This window comes from Triplophysa dalaica, chromosome 6 (genome assembly GCF_015846415.1).
Source record: "Triplophysa dalaica isolate WHDGS20190420 chromosome 6, ASM1584641v1, whole genome shotgun sequence".
In the NCBI taxonomy this organism is placed as follows: domain Eukaryota; kingdom Metazoa; phylum Chordata; class Actinopteri; order Cypriniformes; family Nemacheilidae; genus Triplophysa; species Triplophysa dalaica.
The window spans coordinates 4,122,155-4,145,804 of NC_079547.1; the positions used below are offsets into that span (position 1 = coordinate 4,122,155).

The following is a 23,650-nucleotide window of genomic DNA, read 5'->3' on the forward strand; positions in this document are numbered from 1 at the left end:
GCGCCTCTTTACTATGTAAATTAAACTCATTATAGATTGAGCTCAGCGCTATTTGTTGTCAGTCGAGCAGCCTGTAATCTGAATTTCATTTAAATGAGATGTTTGCTTACATTTTCTATTGATCATGGTGGCGGTAATTTATAAAGCGAAGATCAAATAATGAAGGCTTCCCCAGTTACTCAGAAAACGTTCGCAGGTCGCACAAGATTATTATTTAGTTTTTAAATCAAATCAGCCATAAAAATTATTGTAAAAAAAGGTTATGTATCCCTGTTATAAACAATATAGACAATGTATATGGTTAATATTTTTTAAAAATCACATTTGAAAAAAATATGCTACTTGTATTTTGTTGTATAAGCATTGTAGTTTCATTCTTAACTTGAAATTGCACCTGAAATCCTGCTAGGACATGGCACGTATGGTCACCTAAGTATTGTCATTGTTACCAATCATTTTCTTTAAGTAAACATTAAAAAACAGACCCGAACCCCATAAAAGGTCTATAAGTATTTATACTAAACTCACCAGGCATGGAGGTAGACATGGTTCTGCTCTGAATGCTGGGGCTCAACGGACCACCTCCCTTTCCTGTGAACGCTCTCACTCTGATGTCATAGGTTGTGTCCGGCTGCAGACCGTGGATGGTCATCTGCGTCTCCGCGGTACCGTTGGTCTGGTTTTGAAGGCTGTTGATGTCACGGTACACCACCACGTAGCGCACGATCTTCCCATTCCTCTCGGGTAGAGGCGGAGGGTCCCACGCCAGTTTGGTGGTAGTGGTCGTCAGGCCCACCACTCTGAGATTCTGGGGGTAGCTGCTGGGTACATCATCTGGGGTGCTGATCTCTTTGGTGTACTCCTCTCCATTTCCCGCTCGGTTCTTGGCGCAGAGCTTAAAGATGTATGTGGCACCCTTGTGCAGGCCTGTGACGGTGAAGTGATCGTCTGTGCGTTTGAAGTCACGGGCGGTGTAGGTCTCATCTTCCTCACGCTTGTACCGCAATCTGTAGCCCATCAATTCACCCACCATCTCTTTAGGGGGCTGCCACTGGATAAGAGCTGTGTTCCCGATGGTGGTGCTGATGATCATGGTGGGCTTGCCAGGCACTGTCAGAGAGGGAGAAAGTTGCCATCATAAGTTATGGCATATCTAAACGTTTTTAGCAAAAAATAACCACACTTTTAAATATTAACACCCCACATGTACTACTCATACTTAGGGATCTGAACAAGCCCACACAAATGCTCAAACTTCAACGTGTTACACAACTAGTTTAATATGTGTAGGCCTGATATTACAGCTATAGTGATAGCCAAGGCCATTTGACTGCAGTTGAAACTTTTTACCCCTGATGACCTTAAATGTCAAATAAACTGTGATGTCGCAATGTCACAAGTTAAACACAAACACACACCTGCCCCTGTAGTGGTCACCACTTTGGCTTTGCTTCTTGCTCCATCTCCTTTAGTGGTGTAGGCTGCCACGGTAACAGAATATGTTGTTTCAGGCAACAGACCAGTGATGAAAGCCTCCTGAGAGAGAGAGAGAGAGAGAGAGAGAGAGAGAGGGGGGTGGTTAGTATCTGTCTCGCTATCGATGGAGGACATTTTGTGGTGTTGGTACTCTTTATTTCTGCAATAACTTTTTTCTCAAAAACTTTACCTTGTGAATATACTACAATTATGATATAATGTTGTGTATGGTGTAATCTTCAATATAATAATATTTTAATGATTGATTCTACTTTTGTATATATCTGAACCGTTTTTCGTTATTAATATGTTTTCTGTAGCCAATCTTTATTTGTTTCTGTTTGTGTTTTCTGTATAATGAGAAAGCACTCCTAAAATAATCTTAAATTGAATTTAAAAGCTGAACAATTTACAGGGGGCGAATTACAGAAAGTTTCATATTGCAGGTCTTACCTTAAATCATAATAAATTAAATTAGTATTTTTCATCTGTATTACAGAAGCAAATCTTAACTTGATTTGGGATTCCTATCCTATCTTACAAATCATATCTTATCTCTAGTTAGGAAATCTTAAATTGTACCATCAAGCTCGGCAATCCACATTCAGGTCTGTGACCAAGCAACCAATCAGCGAGTTGCTGATGAGGTAAACAAAATGGACAAACAACACCGGCGAGCTTTTAATTTTAGTGCCGCAGAAATAGAAACTTCTCCTTTCTTCATTTTCAATTATTAATCAATGTAATGCCATTGTTAGACAGCGCAGTTTGTTTTTAAATAATTTTGAAGTTAGGACAGCTATGGGGTCGTCCTAAAGTTAAGACCGTTTATTTGTCAAGTTAAGACAGTCCTGTAATATCCCTTTCCTTCATGTAGTTAAAATAAGATTATGCACTTAGGAAGTGCTGTTCTGTAATAGCTTTTGTCCTAAATGAGCTCCTATCTGAAATTACCATGGTTACCAAATCAGATAGATACGATTTTTCTGTAATACGCCCCCAGAACTGTAAGTTTCATAATTCTAATGGAGGTTGTGAGTTGTAAAGTGTTTTCAGAATGAAACTGCTCTTTTTTTCCCCGTCTTTATAACTCAAAGATAATGGTCTTATTCAGTCCTTCATACATTATTTGTGCTGCTCTGGGATATTTTTATAGTATTCTAAAAGCTTGATTCTTATAGTGAATGTCCTTGTTAGTGGATCACGTAGGTTACACAAAGGAATCGTTAAAAAACTGACCAAAAATATGAAAAGTTGACAATCTGAGGAAGATTTTTAAGATCTCATTGTCATCAAGGTCAATTGCTGTATAATATCTATTAGACGTAGTATTTTGAAAGCATGAAGTGATGTAACGATTACCGGTTTTATGATAAACCATGATAAAAGCATCCAACGGGTAGAAATATCATTTCATATTTTAGTTATCATGAAACCGTACCAATTTTTTGGTTACTAACGGTAAGTACTGTCCAGCGTCAGCCAAAGAAAGCAACAGTATTAGAGATGCATTATGAAATGCGAGTCAGGAATGCAATATAAACAAGCAAAATAATACGTTATTGATATGTGACATACATATTCATCCTCTTCTGCTCCCGTTTAATTGTGATCACAGGGCTTTTACTCCAAAAATTTACATATTGTGGGAAATGTAGTATTACTGAAACAAGTTTCATTTATATTTCCCTACACCGCACCCTAACCAAACGTGATGCGATGAGATTCCTGCGATAAGCAATTTCGAACGCGAAAAAGGGGCGGGACGAAACAATCAATCACACTTTTTGGACATTTCCAGCAACTCATAACAAAACCGTGATAATTCTGATAATCGTGATCATTTTGCTCATGATGTAAAATTTTCGTATCGTCACATCTCTAGTCTCTATGTTCACTCATTGAAGGAATAAATCTGTAGAGCATTAAAGCATGATGTTCTTAATTCTTGAGATCTGGGGACGTATTACAGAAAGATTGTCACTTGAAAATCTTACCCTATCTGTTCGGTAACCATGGTAATTTCAGTTAGGACCTTATTTAGGACAAACGCTATTACAGAACAGAAGTGCATTATCTCATTTTAACTATAGAAAGTGGACAAATAATTCTACAAACAGTCTTTACTTTAGGACAACCCAACAGCTGTCCTTACTTCAAAATTGTTTATAAACTAACAGAAAAAATGCTTGCAATTAAATCTCCCTTGCCTGTAAGCTGCTTTCTTTTGGTTTTGCTTGCAAGGGTGGTAAACTTTTCTTTAGTCTCAGCTGTACGTTAATGCCGGACACTGCAGACACATTATCGGCCCACTCCATGTCTTCATCTTTGTGAGCGAACTTACCAAATAGTATCGGCTTTGCCTTTTCTACCAATCTTATTACAGATTCTATTTCCACGGCACTAAAATTAAAAGCATGCCGGTGTTGTTTGTCCAAAGACCTGAAAGTGGATTGCCGAGCTTAATGATACAATTTAGGATTTCCTAACTAGAGATAAGATACGATTTGTCAAATGTATGTAAGATAGGAATCCAAATGAAGTTAAGTTTTGCTTCTGTAATTCGAATTTTGTGAAAAATCATAATTTAATGTATTATATCTTAAGTTTAGACCTAAGATAAGAAACTCTCTGTAATACGCCCCCTGGATCATTTTTAGATAATAATAATTTAGCCATAATTCTAGATTCAGTTTTTCTCTAGCATCTGTAGATTCTTTGAGAGAGGAAACTAGTGCATGTGAGGGTCTAAATATAGTAACCTTAAAGATTCCATGTGTGTAGTTAGAGAGAAACTAAGTGTTTTTTCACTGCAGGAGGTCTGAAATGAGTTGCCAAAAATCTGAAAGCTTCATCAGTAAACAAAGACAGAAAACAAGTAAACACGTTTATAAAACAGCATACACAGTTTAACAGATCTAAAAGCCTAACAACGTGCCGCAACACACGATAAAAGGTCTCTTTTCCATGTTAATCAGAGGTTTTGTCCTAACCAGCTGACAGCTCCGCCCACACAACGATCTCATTCGGTGTAAGTTCTGCACCTCATCATTATTAATCACATGGGTGATAAAAAGGCTACTGTATATACATTTGATTACATACGTTTAGTTTCTGAAATCATAGCATAGCGTTCGCTGAGTGATCACTGAAGTCATGAGAAACAGGACGCAATTTCTGTATGTGCACTCTTCAGAAAAACTGTTCAGATTGGCTGTGTTTTGGGATTAATTGTCGCGTGCCGCCCCTTTTATCGCGTTCGGTATGGACAAACACATGCAGGAATCTCATCGTGCCGCGTTTGGTTAGGATCCGGTGTAACAGACATTTTTATTTTAAGAATGCTCTTATTGGGGTAGAGTTCAAGTCTGTGTTAGTCTGTAGAAATGAATTGAACATAGAAATCAATTATATATGAAAATAACATTTCTAAAGTGAGATTCAGTCGCATTTGACTTTTCTAGGGACTAGGGACTTTCCTAGCACACAAATGACCACGGCCACCCAAACATAAAACAAGTGCATCTTTAATCGTCACCTCTCAACTCCACACTTTTACGCAAATGGGACTCACAAAAAGCTTTTAAATGCTGTTTAAAAGCCTTGGCATGGCAGGGGATCGACTCTGCACTTTAAGCATATTTGCCTTTGCCTCATTTCTCGTTTTTAGCAGTCCGGCTTATGTCTGGTAAGTGTTCGGGGGAGTCACTGAGTCCTGAAATGTGGGAAGACTTCAGCGTTCATATTAAGCCGTGATGGATGGACTGCCTGTGGCAACACAGAGTTTACCAGAACATTGAGAGAGAGGAGTCTTTTTATCTGTTTTGAGTGATATCACTGTCACGTCTCATTAATATGAAAGAAAAGGAAAGAGAGACGGAAGGGGGCCCAGACAGACCCACATACTGATGGAAAGATTAAACAGGCCATAGCTGTAGATGACAGTTGAATATGACTCTTGGTAAATATCTAGGGCACATGAAGAGGGATGCAGGCCTCTTGGCAGAGCGAGAAGAGGAATCGCTTGTCTCCAGCGCTACGGACGCCGAGCTGTCACTGGTTGTCTGAGGAAAGACTTTTGTCAATCACATTCACTCTTCAGCAGTTTGGACTGTCTGGGGCAATGCTGGAATTGTTCTCATTTAGCACGCAGGTGAAACCGAGTTGAGCGGCTTCTGATTCGATGTGAAAAATGATGACACCTCAGAGCTGCTGTCATATAACCACGGGCACATTTTGACCCCGATTTATCTTGAATTCCCAGCCTATGCATAAACAAACACAGTACACACATTTGTTCACAAGTCAAAGTGGTAAGTGAAAAATACAAATGCTGTCATCATTTACTCACCCTCTTGTCATTCCAAACCTGTATGACTTTCTCCTGTAGAACACAAAAGAAGATATTTTGAAGAATGTCGTTAACGGAACCCCATTCACTTGCATTGGTTTTGTGTCCATACAATAGAAGTGAATGGGGGCCGGTAATGTTCGGTTACCAACTTTCTTCAAAATTTCTTGTTTTGTGTTCTGCGCAAGAAAGAAAGTCATCAAGGCTTCAAATGACAAGAGGGTGATTAAATGATGACAGAAGATTCAATTTTGGGTGATCTATCACTTTAACAGGAAGGCAAAATCTGACCCTGACTTAATACACACTTCTGGTCTGATCCTGCATTATTCTTTATAGTTTAAGTTATTACAAAGACATAATTGTTTTTGTTTAGTTTTGTAATCATAGATCAAAATGTAATAACATGTTAAGTCTTTCAACTGTTCTCTTTTAATCCCGTCAGCCAGAGGCCACTTTCACTTTTTAATAAATTCACAATGGATAGTACCAAGTCCCACCCCATAAAAAAGAAAAATTACAGAGGGATCTCTTTAATAATCTTTCTAATGTCCTAGATGTCAATGCGATTAAATGGAGAACAGATGGAAATATTTTAGGCACTCCTGTGTCTCAGATATTTCTACTGAGAGAAAGATTCAGAGGAGATCTCAACAATGTCACATAGTGAGCTCAGATTTCGCAATCAAAAGTCAATATTATTCAAGATAAAACCAAAAATTGTCTCATTTGTTTCTATTTAAATTTTTCAAATTTTAGAAGAAACATCTGAAACATAAATTGATACTTGAATTTAGAGATAACAATCTTCAGAGCTATGAAAGAGCAACCTCTGAGCAATAAGATTATCCTATGGGACTTTTTTCTTGTTGAAAATTGTTCCATTCAGACCAAAATGTTTCAGTCAGACACTCCATCACAAAACAGAAGTGAATTCAGTTCAGGAGGATACAATTACGAGACGGGCGAAATTTTAAATATATAAATATATATAAAAATAGTAAAACTATTTTAGTGGGGGTTCATGAATAAGCTACACTGTAAAAAAATGTAATTTTACAGAATTTACAGAATTTGTTGTTTTTTTACAGATTTTCCATGTAAAATGTAAAAAAACGGAATTTTAATGTTTTTACAGTTTTTTGTGATGTGTTTTTGAAATACGGTCAAAAAAATGTACAATTACAGAAAAAGACAACAAATAAAAAACCATTTAATACACGTCCTTATATCATTAAACTTTACATGGAATTTGTTTGTGTTTTACTGTATGTTTTTGTTTCTCTCGCTTAAAGAAATTTTACGAAAAGTCCCTCAACAGAGTAAAAGAGAGAGAATTAAAGTAGCGTTTGTCTCCAGGCTGCTATCAAAACACATGCACAACATTTCAAAGTCAGATGGAGGCGTCTTTCTGCCATATGCCCACATCCCAAAACACACTACAGTTACTCACACAGAATCCCTCTTGTTCCACCGACACACACACACGGCAGGAAAAGAAGTCAATATCAGACCACAAACCATAAACACTGTATGTTGTAATGATTTATGCAGAACAACGGGTTTCATAGCATGGCTTGTGTCAGCGGAGGCATGTAGATTGATGATCAATATACCATGGAAAAAACAGAAATAAATCAATACGATATAGAAAGCTGAAGAATAATAATATCTTTCAACGATTTCAGGCCATGAACCTCAGCAGCTTGATCAAATCTAGTGATTAGTTCAAAGAAGTGCTCATTGAAGCAGCTGGGAACTTGATAAACATGATTTTGTTTCCCAATGGACTGATATAAATGCATGCACTCTGACTCCTACATGCTGCATAAAGGCACTAAAACAAATCAGAGCTTGCGAATTTGAGAAAGCTCTTTCCACATTTGTGTGCAATATGCATTAAATGGTCTGTGGGTGTGTGTGTGAGGCCGAGACACGACCCTGATTCTGGGATTGGTTGGTGAAGAATTTCACCTCTCTGAGTCACAACATCACACGTACTGAAAAACTGTGTTTTACAAAAAGTCAAGAGCGGACACCTTCACCGACATGTTGTTTTTCGGACTGAATAAACCATGACACCTGAAAGAAAGACTCGCCCCTGTGTTCCTCACAACCTGTTCATTACTCCAGCAAACACAGCGAACAGCATCTATCTCTGAGTGTATCATAACACAATCTGTAAACACAAAGAACATTCTAAATTTTCATTGAATCAGCATTTCTAGATGTATTTGGGCCATTACAGTCCAGTGTCTGTTGAATTTCAACAAAATTAAACTTCAGGAGTGACAAACTCATCCAACAGCAAGTTAAAGACTGACAGCAGGTCAAGACAAACGAAAACTGTGATAAAATCAAGGTTTTGAAATAAAAACTTTTCCTAAATACATGTACAAATATTACTGTTGTCATTGGTTAAAAGTGAATATGAACTTCACTGTAAAAATCAGAAAAATACAGAGCATCTTTTCTCTTATTTTGACCTGTTTCTCCAATTTTCATTTTCTGCAAATACATGCAAACAGAAACAATATATTTAGTTAAAATTCAGGAGATTTTTTTATTTATTTCTGAGGCTGTATAACGGCCCGTTCTGACTGCCAGCATAACACCCAGCGCAAAAGCTACATTATGCATTTCATTGAACAGATGCCGACTTCCGTCGACAGTGACCGTTTGCGACAGCAACGCATTGAAGTTGAGAAATTCTCGACTTTATGCAAATGATGAGCGACTTTCGGAAGCGACTACCAATAGGAGTAAAGCAGCGGAGTTCACATCATCCGTCTCTCGTCAGTTACTGCAGGGTTTGTAAAAAGTGTTACTAGAGCAACCAAAGCTAGGAACACCTTCTAATGACCTCATAGCAAAACACTAGCAACACACAGCGACACAGTCACTGGCAGTCTGAACGCAGACTTAAGAGACATTGAAAAAGACATACTGATTCAGTGTAACATCAATGATGTCATCACAAGAGTTTTAGCAAACTGAAACGTGATTCATCTTTTTTTACACTAAATCTATTTGCATACTAAACAAAAATACAAAATGTAATATGCTCTCCTACTTTTAAGTCATATTGGATAAAACCGTCTGCCGGATGAATAAATGTAAACATCATGATTTTTATACTGAACAAACTGCACTGAGAAAAGCGTACAATAAAATCGTTTTTATGTTATTTGACGAACAACTTAATAAAAAAAAACGAACATTCAATACAAATATTCGTTGTTTAACAGTGTGTATGTTCTATCCCGTAACCCTCACACAAACCTTTTTCTGCATTTTTACATTTTCAAATAAATATAATTTGAACATGATTTATAAGATGTTGTCCTCAAGGGGAACAAAATATGTCCTTACAAGGTCAAAAATGACTAGTATTTCTATCTTTGTGTAGACATTTGGTCCCCACACTGTAGGGTTTACCAGGACTGCACACACACACACACACACACACTGTAGTTGATGATTTAGACCCTCTGTCAATAACTGGAGATTAAGTTTCACCTTCAGAGGTTACAGGATATCTGCTTATTCAGCAACCAGCTCAGGGATTACATTTTTCCCTTATTTCCCTCAAACACACATCTAAAGGAGCCGCCGTCTGCCACTCACAGTCCTCACGTCCTGCACGCGTTTGGTGGTGGCAGGGCGATTTCTCTTCTTAATATGGCAGATGCATATTCAGTGAGCGCTGTGCTTTCCCCCAGATGCACATCAACTTCTGCCATCGTCCCACTGATGGAGGGATTTATATTCCGCTCCATAACCTTGCTGACTAACAGCAAATAAAAGACACTGCACCTCCAAACCCTTCGAAAATGCTTTAATCATAAAACAGCACACATAAACAAACAGAGAGAGCGAGAGAGATGTGAGAAGGTTGAAGAAACAGCTGAAAATCTGTGATTGTACAGTGAAAGAAAGGGTTGTTTCCTCAACCAAAGACACACTTTACTGTATGTACATATAGACTCAAAAATATTTTTTAAATTTCCACTTTGCAGGTTATTCTGGTCAAAACCCGCCCACTCTGATGGGAAGAGATTGTCTGAATCACATTACCATGTTTTAGATTTTGTTATTTAGTTTGCGGTTTAACAAAGAGATGTGTTATTCCGTTCAAACATAAAGATGATGCACACAATCACACATAATACACACAGACAAGAATCGACCGATCACAATTCAGAGGTATAGAAACATTGGAAATCAAAGATGCCATATTACCAGATAAGAATATACAACGTGCACCAGGACACTTTCTTACTTGTTGCTTGCTTTATAGATTACATTGATTAAATTTGACAGGCTTTGTTCAATTTTCAGTGGCTTCATCTTCAGAAGCGCTAATTGTAACAATCTGAGGTCTTGTAATAATGATTTTACTTTATAGCAGATCCATAAAAACATGGGCACTCACAAAACTGCATTACGCCAGAAACATCAGCAAGTGGATTCGAAAAAGCTCTCGCCGCTTTGATGTTATAAACTGTATATAATAAACAGCCAAATGAAACTGAAATCTATGGACTGGTTTCTATCAAACGGCCTTTAATAAATGTTTTTATAAAATGTGTTTTTAACTTAAAGCAGAGGTAACATGCTACGTCATGCATTTTGACTCCTTTACACTGTTAAACGTGCTAGCTTCTCAAGCTTAACATGGTCAACTTATATTAAATGTTGAACGTATGACATAGTATTTCTGTCCTTTATTCACTCGGCCAGGGTTCATGTCGTTTTTTTCCAACATGGATTCCCGTTTCATAGCAAGGGTTCTTACTACCTGCAGATCATTGTAAAGATCTTTCTGTCCTAACTGTGTTTGCACTAGATTTTAGCCTCAGCGAGAAGACAAGCATCCAGTCATACAGAGCAGATGTGTTCTGGTTCTTTAATCCTTATTTAGCGGGAAAGTTTGGACCACTGAGCATCACCAAAATGTTCGGTTGGTGCTCTGAGGAACCATCAGCGTGTCATTTAACAGATGTGAGTGGAGACACAGTGCTGAGATAAACAAAACTTTCTTTTGTTTCTCAACATCATTGGCACTGCCGCTGGTGGTTGCTCTTTCTCTCGCTCTCTCTCTCTGGATGGGATGAAAATGGGCAGTGATTTAGCCTTGACACTGATACCGCTTCACAATAAGAGTAGAGAGAAGTGAGTAATGTCCTATTTTACATTCCTGTCTTGCGGACGTGGTGCTACACGACCACTTTTCGCTTTACAGGTTTGGGCAAATGTGAGGAAAATTATGAAATATGACGCCACGGCAACTCTTTGTGCTGTTAAATTGTTATATCACTCAGCGCACGTCGAGGGTCATGTTCTGTTGGCGGGTCCCCCATCACTTTGGGCTGATAAAAGCTTCCATTAGGCCAACCCACCATCAACCAGCCTCTCTCTCTCTCACTCACTTACATGTATGTCATCACATTTGTTGGACGCCAGGTATTTCCTCCTGTGAATATTGGACTGGGTTGTGAAAGCATGGGGGAAATGTGCTGGAGGCTGCAGTGTTTTGGCTCTGGTTTGATGGCTGGGGTTTGGTTCTGCAGGGCGTGTTATAGATGCAAGGAATAAGGGTAGTGCTAAGGGAGATCTGCTGCTTAATTAACTTTGATCACTTGACGCTTTTTAACTGCGTGATCAAAAGCAGAACATCCCTTAAATCTAATGTTCATGCGAGCGTGTATTCATCTGAAGAAATTGAAATCACACAGAAATCTAAATGCTTGTGCATTCGTAGACCGAAGATGCTCTTTCATAACTCTGAGATGTCAACAGATACATAAAGAGATTTAGAGTGCAAAGTGTTACGTCATATTCTGAAAAGTATTCAAATAAATAAAATTCCCAGGCCTGAAATTCGCATTTTTATTATTACTTGATATTTCCCGGTTTTCAGAACTTCCCTGGATGTTGTTGCGATCGCTTTTAAAACTTTAGATGACTCACTTGTGAGAGTGTGTCTGTTTATGAGGAACATCTCTTTTTACAGATATAACAGACACCTCATTTGTGAATTTTCTAATAGAAACAGAAATACACAAACAAAAACATTATAAATATTACTGGGCAACATATTCAGCCCTGCATGGTAATAATACAAATTCATCACATTTCTATAGCGCTTTTGTGGGTACTCGAAGCGCTTTACATCGAAGGGGGGGTTCACCTCAACCACCACCAATGAGCATCCATATTGCGCCAGAACGCCCACCACACACCAGCTTATTGGTGGAGAGGAGATAGAGTTGCAAATAAGGCTGGGTATCGATTTCAAGGTTCCTATTCGAATCCGATTCACAAGCTCTCGATTCAATTCGATTCTCGCTTCGAGTCAATGATTATAAATTTAATTCAAACTATAGATATTTCTAAAAAAGATCATTAAATATCACATTACAATGGTCAATTAAAAATTGAAATGCCACAAACCTGTAAATCAAACTTTAGACAGACCTGGGTATATTGAAACAGAACAGGTTTTTTACATCTAAGATACAATATAACAAACGAAATTTCACAAAATTAGCTGTAAAGAGAGGCAGCAATCATATGAACCACTGCCTTTTATGTGAAGGTGTCACCCGCATTCACCATCTTTGGCTGAGCTCCAGCGTCCCTCACTGTACTGTAGCCTGCCTGTCAGACACACGTTCCCAACACTTTTGAGAACGGGTTCTTCGGTCCTTGAGTTGCCAGGTATTCATTCGGAGTAAGAATATACATTAAGAAAATCATCAATTAAAATGTGTCCTTAGAATATAAATAAACATTTTGGCGGCTGCAGTACATTATGAAAGTCGCCCAAAAATCTGCAACCTGCGGCTCCATACTTTTTCGGCAACTGCATTTTCAAAATAGCCCAATTGTGCCGAACACCGCGACCCTGGCAACCACCAGTTGAATTTTCATCGATTCACAGCTTTTGAGAATCGATATTAAATCGACCGCATTTTAAAAAACGATTGATTTTGCCAAGTTGCGAAGCCAATTTGTACATATAGGGATGATTGGGAGGCCATGATGTGTAGAGGCGAAGGGGCTTATTTGGCCAGGAAGCCGGGGTAACACCCCTGCTCTTATTCAAAGGACATCCTGGGATTTTCTGATGACCACAGAGAGGCAGGACCTCGGTTTAACACTCATCCGAAGGACGATGCTCCTTTACAGTATAGTGTCCCCATCACTATACTGGAGCATTAGGACCCACGCAGACCACAGGGTGAGCTCCCCCTGCTGGCCACACTAACACAGCAACCATGTTTTTCCCAGGAGGTCTCCCATCCAACTACTGACGTAGCTTCAGTGGGCAACCAGACTTAGGCAACATGGTAATATGACTGATAGCTTGATACCCCCATTAGCCAAAGACAGCTTCTCTCCTTCAACATAAAGGGTGCTTGCGTTTTCTTCCTCTTTATCTCGCTCTCCATCTCTCCATTTCTCCCTCCCTCACAGTGACCGGGTCATCATGCACACCCTCTCCTGCGCTGAAGGAGACATAGATCAGACTTTGACAGCATGTCTTATCTGATAAGACGTGTCTCATGCTTCACAGCCCTCCTCTCGCTCTTTCACTCTTTCTCTCTTTTACACTGAGGGATCAACGAGTCCTTCAGGTATGAAAACAAACAACAAATAGCGTCTGCGCAGCACCCTTTATCTTCCAACAACGATGGAAAAATATCTTCAGACGGAATTGAAATCAAATGCTATCTGAAAGCTTCGGGAAAAAAAACAGAACCGCACAAACATCCTTAAAATCAACCCAAAACCAAACAGTCTCTGGACAGAAGACTATAAGAGATAATAAATCATCCAATTAAAAGCACATAGGGGTCTAACAGCCTCATGTCAATGGAGAATCTCAACAAAGATGTTAAATTCTCTGTTTTGAGGTTTTACCTTACAGTAAATAAATAAATAAATCATCACATACAGTTCTAGAGAATGATTGAGAATGAGTCTATTATGATTTCATGCTCACTTTTAAAGACACCAAAACTCATATTTTTCATGGAATATTGGGGAATATAATAGAATAAAATGTAATACAAACAGTGTTTATAATAAATTATTTATTTGTGCGGGTCAAGATTATTATGATTATTATACAACAAATATACTTTCAGAAAATAACATTGTGCCATGTGCCAGTTTAAAACGAAATCTGTGTCGCTGCTTCAAAGGAATAGTTCATGTCAAAATGAACATTTGCTGTTAATTTACTCGCCCTTAGGCCATGTACAATTTTCAGCAGAGCAGAAAAGAAGAAAAAAAGATTTTTATCTAAAATGTTGTAAATAATGTTCAGTTTCTTGCCCAGACAGATCGTTTCGCTTCATTCCGTCAGACTTTCATTTATCATCAGTAGCTGTGGGGATTACATTTATCTTGGTCTTTACAGTTCTATTGTAATAAATTAACATCAAGTTTTCATTATTTGGTGAACTGCCTTAAAAACGCAGTAACAAGTACCATACAAGAAATGTAAAGAAACTAAAAAGCTGCATAAATCCTACACAGTCTAAAATGTTCTTGATAAATAAGCTCCTCTGCTAAACTGGTAAACAAATAATTATAATAAATTAACCAAAGAGAATACCCCAAAATGTTAATTCTTTCATCATTTATTTAACCTCTTGTATGACTTTCTTTCTTCTTCAGAACACAAAAGATGATATTTTAAAGAATGTTAACATTTAAAGAACATCAACATTGACCCCCATTGACTTCCATAGTATGAACAAATTCACTCGGACATTTCTCAAAATATCTTCTTTTGTGTTCTATAGAATAAAGAGTCATACAAGTACAAAGATGCACTCCTACTTCTGTTGTAGGTGCATGCGCCCGATATACTATACGTTTGACTTCTTCTTTCATTCAGGTGTAACAAGAAGTACCACAGTCAGCTTCGGACAGATTTTGTTCTTAATGATGTTACACTCCATCGTTCTTCGATTTCGCTTGAAGTATTTCAGGGCCCGTGGAGCATAACCCCAGGACAGACTTCATCAGGACCGACAGCCACTTCATCTCTTCCAGACAAGGACACGCTGGCCATAAACAGGGGCGCGAGCGAACGCTTGGGTGGCGAGAGAGAGCAATCATCAGGCTCCGAAACTGACAGAACGGGCCACTCAGAATGATTCAGAATGAGCTTCGCAGATTCAATCCATCACCCGTACATGTGATGTATGAATGAGCAGGCCCCTGCCCAAACCCCTTTCATCTCCTCTCATCTCCTTCCTCATCCCTGCGGCCCCAATACAATACAACACGCTCCATTTGCCATTTCTGAACGGAGAACAAGCAAACTACTGCTGCTTATCGATTCTAATGTGGAAACCGCTAAGGTGCCAAGCTGGCAGTTATTACAGTACACGAGGAACTAATGCAGAACCGGAAGAGAGCGAAATCATTTTTGTTTATTGTAATTGCTTATTGTACTGTAAGGTTTTCTTTTCACTACACTTTTTTCTTTTACATTACATTATTCTTTATTGTACTTGTCTATAGATTTAATTTACTACATTTCCATTTAAATTACTTTTCATTATTTGACATGTTTTGTGCAACTGTGTACGTGTATGTGTACATCTGATAACTGTCATGACACTGTGACAAATGTCCACATATGAAGGATGGTGTGTTAGCGTGAGCAAACGTGTTTCTCATGTGCAAGAATCTTGCTCGAGACCATCACCGTCATACGGTACAGATACCACAGGAATGCAGGTGATGGTGGGAGAAAAGGTGCAAGTTTTTATCTGGAGGGAACAACAGCATGACGGGGTTGTCCACCATTCAGAGACCAAACGCATCACTAAAGAAAAGGAACCAGGCCTGCTTTCAGATGAGGATCGCTCTGGTCCTTCCGTCTCGCCAAAACGTTTCAGCATTTTGACTCATTCTGTGCCTGCTAGTCTAACACTTATGATAGTCGCGCGTGCTATGTCATTCTTCGTCGCGCACACACTCCAGTAAGCTCACAAACCTGCAGTCAGGAAGTCTGCGTGTTCCAGCAAGCTAAACGCTGAATAACAATCCTCCTCTTGACTCTCAGATCTCCCATGAATACTCGGCTAAGATTACAGCACCCCCAAAGCTGCACATCTATTTAATCAAAAATGAATTTCTATCAAATATATATTAATATTAACTTCATTTGAATAACGTTCGGCGGGTTTGAATCTTCCCTCTGCAGGTTGGAATTACACTCTTATGAATAAAACAATTCCCACTTGTTCTCAGACCTATGTCTGAATAAATTCATTTTTTTTACTGGTAACACTTGTTTTTGAAGCCTGTACATTTCCCTCAATATGTTGTATAAAAATATTTATTATTACTTTCTCCGTTTAATTTTCTTAAATTTTCTTGGAAGAATGTCAGATCCCCCATTTACTGCAATAGTAGGGAAAATAAATACTATGGGAGTCAATGGTGGATGAGATCTGTTTGGTTCTGACATTCTTCAAAATATCTTCTTTTGTGTTCAGCAGAACAAATAAATGTACACAGGTGTGTAATCTGAGAGTGAGTAAAGTGGGTGAACTATCCCTTTAATAGAGCTGTAAATAAAATATATTACGATGCAAAGATTATATAATATTACTCTACATTACCCCCTTTATTACAAATAAAACAACTCAAAACACATTGTCAACAGTGTTTAAAATAATTCACATCTAAAGTTGTTTCATAGACGGTTTTATCCGTCGCACGCGCATGGCCCGAAATTAACTTCAGGTCTGTGTTTGGTTATAATTCAACAATTTATTAAATTTAAACAATATTAATTATTATTAATATTTTACAGTTTATTAATATATTAAAGACATATATATTTTTAAAGCTTTATAAATGCATTCCAATTAATTACGGAAATATTTTTAATGGATTCAATATATACAGACTTCAAATAAACTAGTGCTTTCATTCAATTTCACACAGAAGACTAAGAAAGTGAGCAATAACAGGTCTGGGTCATGAACAGTGTGCAGTAAGAGGTGTGTGAATACAGAATTGGTACCTGTGCCTCTGGCAATTCCATGTCTATGATGATGGGCTGCCCACGTGGCTCCCCGTTCTCCAGCCGTGAGTACACCACCTGATAGCCACGGATCTGTCCGTGCTGCTTCTGCTGCAGAGGAGGCTTCCAGGACACGCGCAAGGCCGTGGAGTTCACGTTGTCCACCTCGACTCTGCGTGGAGGAGCGCCAGGCACTGCACGAGATAGAGGGATGCTTTAAAATTCAACCACACAAACAACATTAAAAACCTGCTCCCAGGCTCCCTGTACTACAACATTTTATAGTAAGTTATCCGCTCTCCCTCCCACAAATTGGGTTTCTTTTTCAAATCCTTAAAAAACTAAAGGAACAGATTCTTATGATTTGTGTTTCCCGAAACTTGTTATTGCAGGTTTTGGTATTCTTTACCAAACACTTCACAGTGTGTTGAAACAGGGAGTCTGGGAGACAGGCTTCACCAATACCAGCATTCTGAAACTCCAAAGACAGAAGGTAACCCTGCTGATCTGGAGTTTGGGGGAGAAAGAAGCAGCTCAGTAGATGTTAATGACAGTCAATTGATAGTCTATAGATGAAGGGAAGGCGAGGTGAAGGTTAAAAAGCACAGCGTTAAAAGATTAATACCCAGACAGAGCAACCTCATTCCCCATTCCTGAAGTAACAGCCCAGAGCGCAGGAAGATCTATGAAGGTTCAAATGCTGAACATCAGCAATATAGGCCTCACTTAATTGGAGTCATTTGACTGTATAAATGTGCTTGGCAGCAGAATCCCGCCTTGACCTTCAGTGGGAAATAGTCAATAAAGGCTAAAAACTGATCAACAAAATGGTGTTTCCGTGCAGACCGGAGTAAAAACCAAATGTGGAGAGGTTGCAGAAACTGTGTGTATTATGTCTGTGTGTATATGTTTGTATACATACACAGACACTCGTATGCAAACATACACATTATATTTACAACATAGGTCGTTTCACATGTCTCTCATGATGTTCATTTTTTTAATCTGAAGGCATAGGCCTGCTTTCCTGTAGCTCAGTGGTAAGAGCATTGCGTTAACAACGCAAGGTTGTGGGTTCGATACCAGGGGATTGCAAATACCTATGTAAAATGCTTTGGATAAAAGCGTCTGCCAAATGCCTAAATGTAAATGTATGCTTAAAGGAGTAATTCACCTTCAAATCAAAATTTGTTCATCATTTACTCACCCACTTGTCATTTCAAACCTGTATGACTTTCTTTCACAGAACACTAAAGAAGATATTTTGAAAAATGTTGTTCAGCCACCCTTTCACTTGCATTGGTTTTGTGTCCATACAATAGAAGTGAATGGGTGGGCTGTGCTGTTTCGTTACCAACATTTTTCCAAATATCTTCTTTTGTGTTCTGCAGAAGAAAAAAAGGTATTCAGGTTGCAGGACAATGGGGCGTAAACAGTGACATAATTTTCACTTTGGAGGTGATTATCCTTCAAATGTTTAACATTTTTATGCAAAAATATTAAATATAATAGAATTGAGCAAATTCTAGGAAAAGGGTGACCATCCTGATGATGATAGAAATAATCAAAAATAAATTAGGATATATTATATCACAACATAATCTCCATAGTTAATTTGAGTTAAATTATTTGAATGAATATACAAATATATAATAAATATAAATATAAGAAATAAATATTGAGAAAATCTATTGAAATAAAATGTAGTATCAAACTTATAATTGAATCTAAACAGCATTTCAGAGGTTATAAAGCTAACCTCTGCTAGTACTGTGGTTTAAGCTCTTATAATAATTTAGTAAAACAAATATAATTTGATCTGCAAAGTCTAAAAACATTCTTGACTAGAACTCTTTTCTTAAAAAGACAAAAACCTAAGGGAGTTTTTCAAATGATTTTATATAAATGATATTATAACACAAACCCTGTCGATAGAGCCGAAGTGTTTTGAACCTTGAAGTTCTCTAAGGAATTAAACCCCAGGCTCTTCTCCTCAAACCTCGACATGACAACAGCTGCTGGAAGATTTAACTTCTTTCCTTCCTCTCAACCTTTCCTCACTCAGTCTCATTTTCTCTTTCTCGCCCTACGGTACGTCTCCATGGAAACGCCGGTGGAGGGTTCACACTAGGCTCTGGTACTTCCCTGTGCTCAAAGCCACTTCTTTCCGCTTGAGCTTCTAAAGCGAATTACCCACAGCTTCATGCGTGAAGGCAACATCGTAAGGAAATTACACGTGTGCCAATCAGCAGAGAGATGGATCCGTAACGTGATAAAGATCAGACATCACCTGAGAACTGTGAGGTGTGGCCAGTCTTGTGAAGACCGGCATCCGAGGGCCCGCATCCAATCACAAGCTTCTAAAATGCAGCATATACAGTAGTATAAAGTGAGGCTGTGTTTAAGGTGACACATTCCTTTCCGATTTTTGAATAAGTGATCAAGCTCTGCTGCCCTCCCGCATTGAAATTCTGCATGCCGCGACCTTGCACAAAACCACACGATCACACATCACCGTGTGAAAGACATTCATAACTCCGGTGAATAAACCATGAAGCTCAGAAAGACTCGAACCTTTATTTATAAGAATGCGCAGTTTAAGTGGCACAGAAAACACTCGGTAAAAACACTCCTTTCTGTTCAGAATTCACTAACAAGCTCATGGCACAAACAGTGTGCTCTTCAATATTTCTGTATTTGTGTTTGATGAATATGGATGCCGGGAGCCGGCGTGAAAGGGCGGAACAGGTAAGAAGGGCCTATGCCAACTGTTTACAGATAAAAGGCAGAGCTAATTTATCAATGGCTCGCTGGCAGCCTACGTTTTTGTTTTCCGTCGGAGGCGTTGAACCCTTATCGGCGCCACAGCACATTATTCTCTCCACAATATGCACGAGAAACAGTCAATGGCTTGATTTATCTCATTTTGACCTGATTAATAACCCTCCTGCAAGACTTAAAATGAAACGATAACCACATGTAAAAAGTTTGCTTTGGCTTTCGAGTTCAATGTGTAAACTTTGGGTGCAGGTCCAATAGATTTACATTTTCATGATGTTTCTAGAAAGCAGAATATTTTGGAAGGCTTGAGTCCTTTATGTGGATATTTCACCCAAATATAAAAGCCAGATATCATCATTTATTCATCCTCGTGTCATTTATTATCTCTATATGTGTTTACCGATATTCTTCATAATATCTTCCTTGTGTTCTGCACAAAAACATCAGAATGATATAACGCAGTGTAAATAATTTTCATTTCTGTCAAATATCTCCTTAAACTTAAGCCAGCAAGCAATTAACAAAAACACTGCATAACATCCTAACAGTGTGGTGGTGAGATTTGCACTGGCAAGTACCACAAGCATTGCCTTCCAAAAAAAAAATGTGGTTAAATAATGCTAAAAACAAATGCTAATCAGAAACGGATGGCTGACAGCGGGCCAAAAGGACAGGATGAACTGAGACAACAAGCCCTGGTAAAGAAAAAACGAAAGAACCCTGATTAACAGTAAAACCAGAGGTAGTTAAAAAAAACAAGTCTCCAGTAACAAGAACGATAGAAAGAGGGAGAGAGTCACCGAGGGAGAGGCAGAGAGAAAGAGAGAGAGGAAAAGAGTTTCTGGTTTGATTGACAGGTTTAAACAGACAAGGGACATGTTCTTCCGGCATTCATCGCCCCATTCACCTGTCAATCAAACTGCTGGAGAGGCTAATGTGGGGCTTTAAAAAAGCCCTCGCACACACACACACTTATTCACATTCACACACTCTCACGCTGGGCAATAGTAGCTAGATTTTTACATTTTTGGAAAATAATCTCAACGGTGAAATTTTGGCAGCATGATAGTACTGTAGGTGGTGGATGCTAGGCAGCTGAGGTCTATTCTGTGTAGTTACTTCAGTCGCTGGTTGAAAGTCTAAAGCTTTTTTCACAGATTTCATCTTCCAAGTGAAAACCAATTGTTTTGAAATGTAACCGCATAAACGGAGCAGTTGCTCTTTAAAGTTTAATTCTTACATAAATGAACTCCATATGTGTTAATCAGATCATTTTAAAGGTCCAGTGTATAAAATTTAGCAGCATCAAGTGGTAAGGTTGTGAATTGCAACCAACGGCTCACTCTAAGTTTATAAAAACATAATGCTTCATTCAGTAAGCTCTTTATACACCTCTGAAGACATAGTTATGTATATTATATTGCATTTCTGTCAATAGATCCTCCAAAAAATGACGCATTGGACCTTTAAAATTAGATGGCACTCATTTAAACTTTTCTAGCTTTTACAGTAGCACGTGGAATCTTAAAAGGTCAGTACAAACCTCAACATACCCCACCGATCACCCACACGCCCCCTACGCTTTTCTCCACAAGAGTCTTTTCATTGAAGAGCGGTGGCCGACTCGCAAAATCATACACCAGCACTTTTCTCAGGTGTTTCTCTCTCTTTTTTGTGTACAAGAGAACAGAAGAATGAAGAGCAGCAGGAAGGAAGTCCAGCGTACAGTAATAAAAGCAAGAAGCAGAAAGATCCGGAGAGGAAAGCAGGAACCGGGCTTTTCACCGGAAGTATTAGTTCTGGTAAGTTTGGCATCTCGGTTAGAAGAAGCAGAGAGCAGATGAGGAGCAGGCTAAAGCCAAGTATTACCGTCCTCTTGCGTTCTGATGCGGGTGCTGCTGCTCTCAGGACCGGGCCCAACATCTGTGTGTGCTTTGACCCAAACCGAGTACTCCGTCCATTTCTCCAACCCCTCCAGAACGTAGCTGGACACATCAGCTGGGATTTCTTGCACCTCGTGCCGTTCTTGGTCTTCACCCGACGTGGCCTGATAGGCAAGTGAGTAGCTGACGATGTGTCCGTGACGACTATCGACGGGTGGAGCCGCCCAACTCACCTGGATGCTGGTGGAGGAGAGACTGAGCAGGTGCACTTGCTGTGGTGGGGCGGACGGGGCTGGAAAGGGTAGGAGTGCAGGATGAACACATGAGATCAGGACCTTGCTGGTTCTTCCTAGCAAGAGTTATTTGTCTGTAAAGTGTTCTTGAGCTGATTATATGTTCAACAAACCCTCATGTGGAAATGACACAGCACACCAGAAAAACAGCTGTGCCATTTTGAAAAATCTCAAAGGGTTTTTGATAGATTCTGATCTCCTCCACTTTTGTGGCCTTTTACAAATTTGCGTCTAACGGTGCTGTAAGATTATTATTATTTTCTTTAATACCACAAACAGCAAAAGAAATAACATTTTCTATGATTAAATAAATAATTATTTTATTTAAATAAATAAATAAAAAATATATAATAAATTTAGACACACACGCACGCACAGACAATATATATAAAAGATAAAATAAAATAATAATACATGCAGTATGTATATATGTGTGTGTGTGTGTTTGTGTGTGTATGTAAGGGATAATCCACGGCTATCCGTGCATTAAAGGATTTTAATGCTCGTCGTGGAGCAAAAGTACAACCCTCCGTGAAGTTATTAGTAATTTGACTCTCCCCCTTATACCATTGTTATTTGTCAAGTTAAAGCTTTTATTATTTTATTATTGTTAATTTTAAATGTAATCAAACTGACTGGAGCTACCCGTGCGCTAAAGGTCTTTTAATGCACACCTTCCAGCCAATCAGAATCCCGTATTCAAACAGACCAGGGTATAAATATATACATGTATTATGTATACATATATACAGTACATATCATCAATTGCATTAATATATATTACAGAGAGACAGAAAGAGAGAGACATATTGATAGTGTAGACCGATACAGTATATACATATTGATATAGTGTCTACTATAATGTACAGATATAATGGACTGTGGTCATTTCCTCTCTGAGATTCTGCTGATATGATTCTTTGGAGGAAAAATGAAATATTGATGTTATATTACCTATTATCTTCTATTTTCTAGGTGTCATTTGTTAACAGGAAAATCACAGTCCTCCTGGGGTTTTCAAGCACCGGTACATAAATGGTTTTCTAAAAATACTTTCTAAAAAGAATTCTCTAGGGCATCAGGATATAAAACCCTTTTTAAAGTTTAATATTTGTGCGCACCTTCTAAATACTGCATGTGGCGAAACCGAAGCAGAGATTGATGGTTACCCGTTTGCGTGTGTGTGGGTTTACGGAAGTGTGACAGAAACAGAACGTATTTTCTTTCTGACACAGACTCTTCGGCTGCTCTTCAATGTATCCAATTATAATATAGGGAACGATTATTGTGGCAGTTTAAGAAGATTAACAACCGTGTCTGTAAACCGTAAAACATAACACACCTAAGGAGGCACCCATGAGAGAAAACAAAAAAAGCGAACAGAATGAAAAGAAGAGCAGAGTGACAAAAAGGTGGAAGAACCGGGTGAGAAAGCAAGATTGCACCAACAACGCTTTGAGAAAAACAACAGATAGAGTGATGAGATGCTGTACACATCTGGAGTCAATCAAGAGGGTGTTAAAGTGAACATAAAAGTGAGAAAAAGAGAAGAGAAGTGTTCTGAAGAGTGACAGAGAAAAGCTCTGCTCTGACATCCTCCGTAAATTATAAAATCAAAACTGACCTGTTTACATTCCTTATTCATTCTCATGGGATTATTGTGAACAAATCATGCTTTAAAAGACAAAGCTTTGTTCAATTTAAACATAATTTAACAAATACTGAAATGTTGACAAGTAGGTAAATCTAAACAGTAAAAGCTCAATTTTGGCAACATCAAACGCTATTAAACCTTTAAAGGGAC

General features: G+C 38.6%; 1 protein-coding gene across 15 annotated transcripts in view; it reads right to left on the reverse strand.

Annotated features, from left to right (window-relative positions):
• ptprfa (protein tyrosine phosphatase receptor type Fa) overlaps positions 1 to 23,650 on the reverse strand; it is a 167,804-nt gene that overhangs the window by 28,795 nt on the left and 115,359 nt on the right. For 8 of the 15 annotated variants that reach the window (XM_056750946.1, XM_056750949.1, XM_056750945.1 and 5 more), the window contains 3 exons: positions 16,890 to 17,083; positions 1,419 to 1,536; positions 529 to 1,110 (listed from right to left, as the gene is read on the reverse strand). In XM_056750946.1, the coding sequence (XP_056606924.1) occupies positions 529 to 1,110; positions 1,419 to 1,536; positions 16,890 to 17,083 (894 nt within the window). Of the gene's footprint in view, positions 1 to 528; positions 1,111 to 1,418; positions 1,537 to 16,889; positions 17,084 to 21,539; positions 21,846 to 23,650 lie in introns of all 15 variants that reach the window. The other 7 variants (XM_056750937.1, XM_056750941.1, XM_056750939.1 and 4 more) reach the window with 1 other exon arrangement.